The sequence below is a fragment of the Lutjanus erythropterus genome, chromosome 9, assembly GCF_056507025.1.
Source record: "Lutjanus erythropterus isolate fLutEry1 chromosome 9, fLutEry1.hap2, whole genome shotgun sequence".
NCBI classification, from domain to species: domain Eukaryota; kingdom Metazoa; phylum Chordata; class Actinopteri; order Lutjaniformes; family Lutjanidae; genus Lutjanus; species Lutjanus erythropterus.
This window is the reverse complement of record NC_139325.1, coordinates 3,696,622-3,709,151: the sequence shown is the minus strand read 5'-3', so window position 1 is coordinate 3,709,151 and position 12,530 is coordinate 3,696,622. Positions and strand designations below refer to the sequence as shown.

Here is a 12,530-nt window from a genome sequence, read left to right as displayed (position 1 = left end):
TGAACAGCTTTTCAATTGTCAATTTGCTTTTACGTTCTAATCTATCTTTCAATCAAACTATTGAAGATAATAAATACATCTGAACAAACTTCAGTGTTGTGCTGGCTTCCACCTGATAGATACTGCATATCAAATGGCCTCAAAATGCAGAAAGGAGGACGCACTGGTGCAGTTCATCTGATTTAATGACTCAAAAAAATATACAAAGACAAAATATAAAAGGCTTGTGGGAGGAATGCAAGCACAAGTCTGGAATCCAAAACTGCCACTGAAACACTTGACTTTAACGATGAAGACCAGCCAGCAAAGAAAGGAGGAAGTGCACAAAATACACAGGAAGGCTAATCAGAAACAGGTGAAACAATTCAACAAAGATGGGAAAGAAAACAGTGACAATAATAAGTGAAGTAAACAAAGACACACAAGGGGGGACTCTTACAAAATACAACAGGATATACCTGAATGGAAACCCAAAAGTTTTATCTTCACAAAGAACTTAACATCCACAGCATCCATACATATCATACGAGAAGCGGGCTGTGGATCCAGTGGCGCACTTAAAGGTGGCTCCTCTCTGTCATCCAAGGGCCCACAGAGCCTCCATCAGGGTCCATAAAGGTCACCAAGTCTTGTTCCAGCTTGTCACGGATACAGTGTCTGATTTCTTTTGCCAAGTCCAGCACACACCTTGTCATAGGAGTCCGTGCTTGGAGCCAACAGGGTTTCGAGGTTGGGAAGAAACTTGTTGTAGTAGTTTAGCAATGCTAAATACGACATAAGGTCACTGACATTTGTGGGACTAGGAGCCTCCATGATGGCTTTCACTTTCTTATCCACAGGTTGAAGCCCCTGTGCATCTACCCTATAGTCCAGATATTCTACTTTCTCTTGCAGGAAGGTGCACTTATTCCTTCTTAAAACCAGTCTCCTCCAACCTAGTCAGCACTATGTCACTCTGTCACATAGAGGATTCCTTCTAACAGACACTGTTTGTACTAGTCTGCTGCAGTATGCTTGGTTCTTTTGCACCAGTAATACTCTCTTGTTGCTACTTTGAATGTACATGCCTCCTGTGAGCCTTTGTTTGCATTGAAGCATTTCATTATTGTGGCCGTATTTTGCAGATGCTGGACATTTTTCTTTGTAGTTTCTGCTGCTAGAGCAATTGACAAGTGTTAGGTCTGCTTTTGCCAGAAACCATCTGTTAATCTGATCATCATTAATCCCACATATGATCTGGAAGAGCCTGGAGCTTGAAACATTGCATATATATAACACAAATATATAGTTTAAATTGGAGATTTTTGTTGTGCTGATCATCCATTCTGTGTTCATGGCATGACAGTAAGACACCATGGTTGCTTTGTGTTTTGTTTAAAAACTTATCTGTAGATGACGATAAAAGAGGTAAGTTAATTACAATTAATGACAACAGTAAGTGTTTGAATTTTTGATTTCACACATTTAACAGCTCAGACTGTCATAGTATGTGTCAAGCAGCATAGCAAAAACAAGAAGGCAGAACCAATATGCAGAGCTGATGCAGTTCAGATGATTTGATGACTCAAATACAAAATTCAAAGTCAAAATACAAAAGGCTTACAGAGTGATTGCAGGCACAGGTCAAAACAGCCCAAAAGCGAATGAAGCCAACAGAACAAGCAAAATACAAATCCCAAGAAAAAAAAGGAAAAATCTTGGGGGAAAAGGCTGGAACCCTTGAGTCTAAGGATGAGGACAAACTGGCAAAGAAGGGATAGAAACATGAAAAAAGACCAAGATAGAAAGTAAGGAAAACAGAGGAACAGAATGGAGGAAAATGGAAAGTGTTTTAATACTGTTAGTAATGTTCGTTTCAGCTCCTGTGACCATCCTCAATAATCACTTGTTTAAATAAGCTTCTTTGAATGTACCTGCCTCTGTTTTATTTTTATCATATGCATTTATTTATTTATTACTGCTGTGTATGCATACTGCCCATTTATATTGTTGTGGTGTTTATGAATGCTTAAATGTCAGTGGAAGCACTTGTATCACTGCCACTCAGTTTATTTGTCTAATGTGACCTGATGTATTGATTGTATTGTTGTGTATGGTCTGTATTCTCCGCATATGTCAGAGCACACAAATTTGTCAAAGACAAATTTCCATGTAATGTGAATTAATGGACAATAAAGTAATTTAAATCTGAATCTGAGTTACAGATATCGTTAATCCACAACAGTATTAAACGAGGTAAGTAAACGTAGCATTTTTCTTAACAGATTGGTGTTATCCATGTTACTTACAGGTAAATATCAACAGGTAAGTATTCTTAGAAGGTTAACATGTTTCAGTGACTAGGATACCACACATAACACTGACACTAATCTTACTCTGTCATACTGTTAGGTATTTTTCTTCTTCAAGGTGTCGGTGGTTAAACCAAACAAAGGTGAGTTAATACTTAATGTCAAGTCTGCAAGTGTCTCACTCAGTGTTAATTTTAAGGTTGTTTATTTTATACAATTTGCCACTAGCCGAGCGGACACAGACTTTTTCTCTTGCTGGGAAGAGGATAGAGTGATTAAACAGCTTTTATACAGCCAAACAGATTGACCACTTAGAAAGGCAGAGAGCTACAGTGTCATCGGAGCATCAGCATGCAGTCTGATGCTAAATCTTTTCAGCCTAGAAGAGCCACCAGCAAGTCGTTCTCCTGTTGAGAAAACACTTCGATCCCATGCTGAGTGAAATTGTGCAAAGATACAAGTTAGATTCCTGCAATCACCACCCTAATGCTCATGCATTATGTGACAGAGCTGCAAATAGACCTGGGCGATACAGCTGAAAAGTAAAGTTTAATGTAGTCATGAAGGTCGTGACTGATGACATGTTTGTGTACTCAAAAGCATGGAGGAGGAGGCTAAGGAGGTCATCCATCCATCCATTCATCCATTCATCTTCTTCCCCTTGGTGGCAGCATATAAGTGGACATCCTTCTCCTCAGCAACATTTCTTTAGACAACTTCCTCCTGAGATGTCTGAGTCCATCACCATCTGAAACTTACAAGACCAAAAAAACAAATGCAAATCTGATACTAGTCTATAGCTGATATACAGTATATACACTGTATATCACTGTTGTTTTATCGCCCACGCCTACTCCATCTATCTTTTTTATCAACGTCCCCAGAAGAAGTGACAACATTGAAGTGTTGATAAGCTAAAGTTAACTTTATGTTTATAATATAAGTTCAACAATATGGCTGCCAACAATACAGAGGTTGTACAGTTGACAGATGTACTCATGGCTTGTTTTTCTGTGTCACAGGGCAGGATTAACTCCTCTGTCTTTTTGGTTTTCCTGGAGCAGCTGAGGGGGGGGGGGGCATCTTCCAACCAGTCATCCCAGAGTGGACCAGTCATCACCACAGAGGACCACACTCAGCACCCTATCTGCTTCCAGGCACCAAAGCCTGAACACCCAGTGAGTAGAACCACAAGACCTCACCCCTCCACCCCTGACACCACCGTCTTCACCCAGCAGCTGAGATGATGAGGAGCACCACGGCCCGACCAGCACAGAGGACTGCAATACACTAAAACAGTATTACTGCAGTAAAATAATATAGCTAAACTAAAATAATTTAACTACACTAAAATAGCTAGACTAAAAGAATATATCAACACTAACAAAATATTAATTAATTAATAATATACAACACTAAATAATGTAACTACTGAAATAAAACAGCTTAACTAAACTAAAATAACTGCACTAAAATAATATTAATACACTAATTAATGATTACTCAAAGTAAAATAGGTACACTAAAACAGAATAAGTATACTAAAATAAAATAAATAAATATAGTAATATAACTATACAAAAATAATTAAACTAAGATATAACTATTCTAAAATTAAAATTAAAATAAAAATAATATAGCTATACTAATTAATATAACTTTAGTAAAACAGAACAGCTCGACCAAAATATTAAGATAATATAGCTACACTAAAAGAACACTACAAAAAATAATTTAACTACACTAAGAGAATATTACTGTAATAGATTAATATAACTATACTTAAATAAAATAGCACCTAAAAAATATAGGTCAAGTAAAATAATCCAGCTACACTAAAAGAATATTACGACACTAAAATAACTGAGCTATACTCAAGTAAAATAGCTATGCTAAAATAATAGTCATGGTGTATAATACATGTACATGTAGGCCCCGTGTATAGTGTAAGAACTGTTTATATACTGTTTATCTCTAGAATAGTACAATATAATACATATAAGAGAAACATTTGAAATATTTCTTTTTATATATATTAGATAATTAAATGTTATCTGACAATATTATAATCTTAGATATATAATTCATGTACAATTCAGAAACATGACAATGTTTGACTTCTTAAATCAAATAAATATTTTGAAAATTATCATTTTGTGTGTTTTGAAGTTTCTTTAACTCAAAGACATTTTTACTGTTATAAGTACCACTTTGAGCTGTGGGATTTATATTATGTTACTGTGCTGCAGTGTTGATCAGAATATTACATTTGTTTACACCACCTACACATATTTTTAAGTAAATATTATTGTTAATTAGCACTATTTTATATATTTCTTTTCCCACAATCCCATTGTTTGACTGGTTTGTTGTTTCATAGGTTAATAAATGAATTCATTTTAGATCAGGTGATCTCCCTCTTGGATGGCCTTAGTTAGGTAAAACGTGATAAAGCACCCACTATGGTAGATCAGTGTGCAAGAAAATGTGATGCAGTGACTCCACTCCTGGAGAACAGTAATTAAGTTTCCTGGTCAGGTGACTGACAGCTGAGACAGAGGCTGGCAGTGTCCATGTCAATCCACTGTCCCCTGGACCTTTGTTCTGAAGTAAATGTTCAGATGTACCCTGTAGTTACTTTAAGTAGCCTAGGTCAAAATTAAAAAGGAACGATGTAGTTTGTCCGTTTGTTGGTAATAAGGCCATTTTGAAACAAAATCACATCAGATTTATGCAGAAATTTTCACTCCAGCTTCCCTGAAACATCTAGATTATTGCTCAGTTTTATGATCAGATTGTACTCTGTAACAGTCAATCAGGAGAGACTTCTTCCTGAGTGTATGAAAAATATCTATGTGCACGGGATAAAAAACGTGGAGTCTTTTGATGTCTTTGGTGATTAGACCCCATCGTGCCAACCCCCCAAAAGAAAAAACTGCCAACCAACATGTAGAGAAAATGAGGAAGAAAACAAACTTACCCGACACAAACATGAACGATGAAAGGAAGGACAGAGGAGCCCCCGAATCATGTTATGCCCTGGTCTAGAGGAAGCCTTGACATAACACGATGTGTTGCTCCCCCATTCAAGTAATTCAAAGTAGCAGCTTTATTTTGGCTCAGAGGGAGAATAATGCCTAAAACAACAAATAAAAGCTTTCTAAATTAACCCGAATTTTCCTGTAACAAAAACAATATAGAAATAAATGAGCAACCTAATTCCTAAATCAAGAAAAAAAACAGGAGAAAAGGGTTGTTCAAAATAAGAAGGCTTTTCCCTCCTACAGACTGTAACATTGATGGAGTTGTGTTAAAGTCAGTAACAGCTGGTACCTATAAATACTGCAAGTGAAGTTACAGAGTACAACAAAAACCTCCACAAAGCTTTCATAGGAGGCTTTCTGCTCACACGTCAAACAAACTACAAAAAGAGCTGGTACTTTCGGAGAGTGTGCAGGTTCAAGTAGGCTTCTTCCCCTGGCCAATCCTGTGGCAGCAATCAAGCTGGATGGGCCAATCGCTGGGCACAAACTGTTCACACTTACACAGACACTCCGGTCGGAGAGGAAGAGAGAGAGATTGCTCACACACTGAGAGGAGAAGAGTGATCCAGTTCCTGAATGAACTTAAGCTTCAAAATGGCCTTTCAGAAACCTATGGCTGACATCAGAGGCTACATCCACTATTTATTATGATTATGACAATCTCGGCATGCAGCGCACCACGCTTCTTTTAATAAAAACACTTGTTTATTATGATGACATTTACGTAAAGCATAAATAGATCAGTCTCACAGGTGGTAAATGTTTCATAGAAAACATTAATAAATCATCATCATAGCACAGAACAAAAAAAAAAACAAGTCAATATCACAAAACACACAAGGTCAAGGTCAACACAAACAGAAAATATTTTGAATTCAGCATACACACACACTGTACACACACAACATTGCATTATCATTTCATTGAAAAAAATAAAGGCAATTTCATCTTAATCACTGAACACATGAAACAGAGTGGGTCAATATGGAAACTGAAAATATGCACTCACTTTAACAAACCTGCCTTAATTGTGAAGTGAAAGTTTTGTCTGGGGCTGATTCTGTTGGCAAGCTTGTAGTGCAATTTATTATTTTTTTTACATCTTTAAAACACATCATCTTTACACATATAGGATATTGTTTTCTAGAAAATCGTGTTTTTATGCATTATTCTGAAGAAAAGGTTGGTTATCAAGGGTACCGTCTGTAAATGATTTTATGGAAGACCCCAAAAATCCCTGGTTTGATGTGTCAGACAACTTTGGCAATAAGCTTACATTGAAAGCTAATTTATCTTGTATGTGCACCACTCAAATACACAATCAACAAATCAGTCCTGCATTGTTTTAGTTTATATTGTGCTACCATTATGCAGTTTCATTCTATTTGCACCTGGATAAAAATAGTCATACAGTTGCTATGGATGTGGATTAATGGATTAAATACAAGACTCTCCCCTGGGAGACTGGGCTTTGAGTTCTGTGTGAAACTAGAAGTCAGGGTTGACTTTTAATTTTTACATTTTTGACTTATTATTGTCCGTTTTCAGTTGAGTTTGGTTCGGTTTAGACAACAAAATACTTGGTCAGGTTTTGAAAAACTAAATGATCTGCCCCTCTCAAGCAGGTGTAAATAGCCACATTTGGTTAGCTATTTATATCCTAGGTGCAAATAGCATTGTTAGCTATGGACATCTGGGTGCTTATCTCTGCCATGCTAAGCTATATACATTTGGGTGTAAATAGCCACATTGCCTATTCTGAACCAGGTGCAAATAGCATACACCTGGCTACTACTAACCCCTGGGTGTTAATAACAATGGCATTTAAACCAATAAAGCTATATTACCTCTGCCCCAAACGGAGTGTCTATTTGCACCCATGTGAGAACAGTCTGTGTGACTATTCAGCTATTTACACCCAGCCGATGAGTTTAGTTACAAAGAGCCACAAGGCTCACATAGCAAGGAGGTTGTGGTGGACAAATGGTTCAAAAAGGGACTTTCACTCAGGAGTCCAGACTTTGTCCTGAATGAAACACTTTTTACTTTTCATTTGCACTTTGCTCAGGTTTAGACACCAAAACTACTTGGTTAGGTTTAGGAAAAGATCATGGGGGTGTAAATAGCTACATTGGCTACTCCAACCCAGGTGCAAATAGCATCGTTGGCTACTGTCACCTTGGTGCTTAGAGCTTCTGCCTTAATCATATTGCCTAAAAATACAAAATCAGGCCATACTGTCGGGGAGAAAAATTCTAGTAAACCATTATATTGATCAAAAAGGGACATTAGAAATTTTACAGGGCTGATGATGACAGTTAATGGCCTCTCTGATATGTACACATTCTGACAAAAAGTTACTAGTATAGATTTGATTTAAACCCTTGATATATATTTTTTCTTCTGAAAACTGCACCCTTAAATAAGACAAACTAAGCACTGTGTTTAAAATATCAGAATAATCCTGTTGTTCTTGATCTGTAGGTTTCCTTCAGTTTGATGTAATTTCAATAAATCTGAGTGCTGATCATGAAACAGTAACACAGAGCAGAGGAAATGTTTTGCTTTCCTGCCGCTGAACAGAATAAAGTGAAGTGGACGTTAGCACAGCCAGTAGCTCAGTGGTGTTAAAGCTGCATCTCAACAGATGGATGAAATGAATAATAATAAACCAGATGCTCAGTGACGGAGCCCAACATGGATGCTGCAGAGCAGCTGCAGAGCAGCCGTAGCTTCCAGCGAGAGCTCCAGCTGGTGTAAGTCAGTGTAATAGAGATAACCACATCTCTTCCTTGTACCACATACATCCACCACGGTTGAAGAAGGTCAGTAACACAGTGTCAACAGAGCCAGCAGAGATCATATCTCGCTCTCATAGGTGTGCATGTAGGTCTTGAGCGAGAGGATTTCAGCGTAGCTCCGGGTGGTTCTGCGATAAAGGTCCAGGCCTGTGAGGATCTCTACGTCTCTGACTCGAGCTGTGTGCATCCTCATCAGGTCCTCCACCCAGCGAGACTCATCCTCTGTGCTCTGCAGGGAAGACAGTAAGAAGCAGAAGGATTAGCATGAGGGTTTCTCTCCTCCTCTGAAGAATCTAAAACTCTGCATCCCCTTTAACTCTGAAGAGATTTGGCTTTGAAGGAATATGTCAACATTGTAGTTGTAGTAATCAATATTAGTCTGTGTGTTAAGTACACAGCTAGAGTAAAGATGTGGTTAGCCTAGCTTAGCATAAAGCCTGAGTAAATGGGGAAACAGCTAGCCTGACTTCATCCAAAGTGAACACCTCTACATCTCACTAATTATTGCTGTGTTTGTTTCACAGTGAGGATGCCAGGTTTGGGACTCACCACTGACTGTATCTGGCAACCCAGCGATGGAGACACTGCATGGTGTTTGTGGATACTGTTGTTTGTCAAATATGTGTTTGTTTTTTTACTATTAAATCTCTTCTGAACGTGCAATCAGCTGCATAATTAGATGTCGCTGCACAAACAGTTTGGAGGAACGCTACGTTCATTGTGACTAGTTAAGGTAACATTTGAAATTTTCATTTCTGACTGAAGAATCCAAAAGGTGTGTGGTCAGAGTGATGTGCAAAAGGTTTCTGTGGTATTTTTCAACCTGAACTCTATTTTCCCATGTGACTAATGTCTAAGTGACAATTTTGAAATGAGACCAATGCTGAGTGAGACTACTGCAGCTGTCATGGGCTACAATGTAATCCTTTGAGGCAATTGCACACGGTTAAAGTATGTCTACTAAAAGTGCTTGTTTTTGGAACTGACAAGCTGAGATTGTTATTCTTAGTGTCTGACAACATTATGGAAAGGATCCTTGCACAGTTAGATGATTTCTAAAAAGTAAGATTTGTTTTGTTTCACCAGAAACAGGTGATTAATTCTCTCTCACTACACCCACCAGACTATTTACAGAAGAAGTCATTTTACCATTGTAAAACACGATTCATTCAAATTCAACAGAAACAAAATAAAACTCAGCAAAAACATCTTGGCTTATCTTTCCTCTGCTCCAACAATCATAAACTTTGGTTTGATTGAATTAACCCTTAATTCACCAAGTTAGATGCAAAAATGTACACGCTATTTCCCCCTACTCCCCCAAAAAACCTTTGAACAGGGAGAAAAAGTTAAAGAAACCCCAGAGAGAGTTACAGAAGAGAGATCCCTCACCCAGGATGGACACAACTTAAGACAGAGTTTGCAATACATAGGATTATATATATATATATATATATATATATATATATATATATATATATACAGTATATACAGTATGTATGGTCACTTAGATATATGGAAAAAATATGGGAAAATAGGTTTGAAAAATACTGAATTTACCCTTTAAAATGTGACAAAGCATTTAGAGATGTAATGTTTCTTACTTTGCAGGTCTCGTCGTTGGTGGGTCTGTGTGGCAGGATGAAGGCAGCGCTGCTGAGGGGGCCGCTACACGAGTCTGCAGCCTGTGTGAAGTCTAAGCAGCTGGTCAGGACCACAAAGTAATGTGTGGGGATGGGTATCGTCCCACTGACATACCTGAAGTAAAGGTCAGACAGAAGAATTGAATTTTACTGGTTTTATCTGTATCAAATGAACAAACTTTTCTAACGCAAACCTTTCTTTTCTGACGCCATTTTAGGGCCACTAGAGGCGAAAAGATAACAATTACAGAGCCAGGGACGGGGTAATATTCTGAGAAATTAATGAGAAAAAAATCTAACAAATTTAAATCTTTAATCTTGGAAATTTAATTTATCTTAGAGTTTTTCTTGGAATATTACAACTCTCCCTGGGCAAGACAATTTTTCTTTATTTTTTTACTTTTTTCATTAGGATTCTTTTTTTTCATCATTTCTTTGGTAAAGCATTATCTTAAATTTGATCAGGAGGAGAAGAAACACATTAATTATTTTCTAATTCTTTGTAGGTGGTTGTTCATGTGTTGAGACCTCTATGTTGTGCATAACGTCATAACGACCGAATCCTTCACCACCACAAATTAAAACATAAAAACGTTAAGTGTTCTTACTCTCTGATCTTCTCAGCTGAGTCTCTGACACCATCGTAGTCGTAGTCAAATATGGGTCCAATGAGCACGTTCACCCCGTTTCTCTCAGTGGCATATTTCTTCACCAGAGCTCTCTGGAAGTAACCCCATATTCCTGAGAGAGAGGTGAGGACACAGAGACAAACAGAGAAGGATTTGATGGGATGAAATAAGCAGTGAACAATCAGTGAAACTATCAGCACTGATGAGGCTTAGTTTCTGTTCAGGAAAAACAGTCAAAACCATAACACACAAAGTATCAACAGGTATCTTACTCTTGAATGCAGGATACATGGGGACAGTGTTGGTGATGAGGACAGCATCATATTTTTTATCCATGGTTGAGGATAATTCTGTCAATATGGACAAAAAGAAACATGATTATTACAGCTGTGTAAGTAATATTACTATAGCTAGATGATGGGTAAAACTATGAAAATAAGAGCCGGGCTGTAAGAAACAGTTTTCTGGCACAAGACACCCAATATGAGTTGTCCAGTTTGTTTTTATCAAATAATAAGTGGAGTGCCTCTAATCAAATCAAAGATTTGGGTTGATTATTTTTTCTGCATACATTTGAAACACTTTAGACTTTTCTCAATGCACAGATCGATCATTTAGTCTAAAAATGTATAACAATAAAAACCCATTACAATCATTAGAGCCAAAATTGTGAATTTATCTGATCCCCAAATAGTAGCAGCATGTAAGCTGAGCGATGTACTGCTGTGGACAGGGTCAGCAGAAAAATGTTTAAGTGTTTGCTATATTTATAATATTTGCTTTACCTGCAACCTGCTTTACCCTGCCATCAGACAACCTTTTCCAACAGAAAACTGCTGTCATATGAGCCAAATATCACTATCTCAAAAATAAACCGGACTCCTTTGGTGAAAACAGAAATTTTATATAACAGAACACAGGAGCTGCTGGTCTACTTCTGCCTCAATTTGTTAGTTTGTGTTATTGTGTGAATATGAACTAACCTTTTAAACTCCAAAGTCACACAGTAACACAACCAAACTAATCAATCAAGGCAAAGAAAAAAAAAAAAAAGAACTATCCCTTTAACCTGTGGTGATAAACTTACGTGGTGGGTAGAGGAAGCCGTAGCTGATCTGTTTGTCTGCTCTGTAGCTGGTACAAGACTGACTGTAGGCTGGAGGGACTCTGGAATCAGGTCTCACACAGTTGGACAGGGCTTCAGGCAGAGGAGACACTTCTACCTGCAGGACCACACACACACACAGAGGACACACACAACGTACATGATCGGTGAGAAGGGTGGAAAATAAGGGAGGAAGTCCAATTCTACTCTTGCCAGTAGAGGGCGTGTGAAGCACACAAAGTTCAAAAAGCAATCACAACTTGTCATGTGCTTTTCCAAGTCATCATTGTCTCATATGTTGCATATAACAAGTAGAAAACAAACTACAAATATTTCTGGATTTGAAAAACCAGTGAAGGAAATCTTAATAAGGGTGAAACAGGGTAAAGAGCGGAGGATGAAGAGTACCTGTCTGCTGACAGTGTACGACGTCCAGAGAGGCATAGAGAGAGCCTCACTGTAGCCGCTGATGTAGTCACTGTGGTGGAGGATGGAGTATTTGGTGCGGAAGAGAACAGCAGGTCGACCGTGCGGCAGGTTCCTGCTGTCTGAGAGAGCAAAGAGGGACAGAGGAGGTGTGTAACAGGACCACCTTTACAGAACACTGCAGTTCACACTTAAGTGAATAAACTGCTATGATCCATGACAATGCAGCAAGATGCATCACAGGATCATGATGTAGTTTTACATGGTGAATGATTCACTGCATCTGACAACTTTAATGTGTAAAGGTTACATGTACCAAATTACCATGAAAAAACAAATCTACATACATATGGCAGCCCTGAGGAGTGATCTAAATAGTTTTTTCCTGTGTTCATAACGTTTGACCAGATGAAAAAAAAAGTATTGTTTAAGGTTGCTAAATATTTTTTTTTTAATCTGTGAAACAGGTTGGAACAAATGTTTTGCAAGGTGACAAAAAATGTTTTGTCAGATTTTTCTAATTTACTTTTTTTGTTTGTGGAAACAAGTAAAGGAAAAATCTGTCGGGTTCTATTAGCACCCAGGTGTAAG

The 12,530-nt window shown here is 37.9% G+C and overlaps 1 protein-coding gene across 2 annotated transcripts in view; it reads right to left on the bottom strand.

Moving 5' to 3' along the window:
* Window positions 1-6,195: 6,195 nt before the first annotated feature.
* The window catches only part of enpp2 (ectonucleotide pyrophosphatase/phosphodiesterase 2), a 37,292-nt gene continuing 30,957 nt past the window's right edge, over window positions 6,196-12,530 (bottom strand). For both annotated transcript variants that reach the window (XM_084725963.1, XM_084725964.1), the window contains exons 20-25: window positions 11,922-12,061; window positions 11,496-11,631; window positions 10,681-10,758; window positions 10,388-10,520; window positions 9,741-9,894; window positions 6,196-8,365 (exon numbers count right to left, since the gene is read on the bottom strand). In XM_084725963.1, coding sequence (XP_084582089.1) covers window positions 8,195-8,365; window positions 9,741-9,894; window positions 10,388-10,520; window positions 10,681-10,758; window positions 11,496-11,631; window positions 11,922-12,061 — 812 coding nt within the window. In that variant the 3' untranslated portion in view covers window positions 6,196-8,194. The remainder of the gene's footprint in view (window positions 8,366-9,740; window positions 9,895-10,387; window positions 10,521-10,680; window positions 10,759-11,495; window positions 11,632-11,921; window positions 12,062-12,530) is intronic.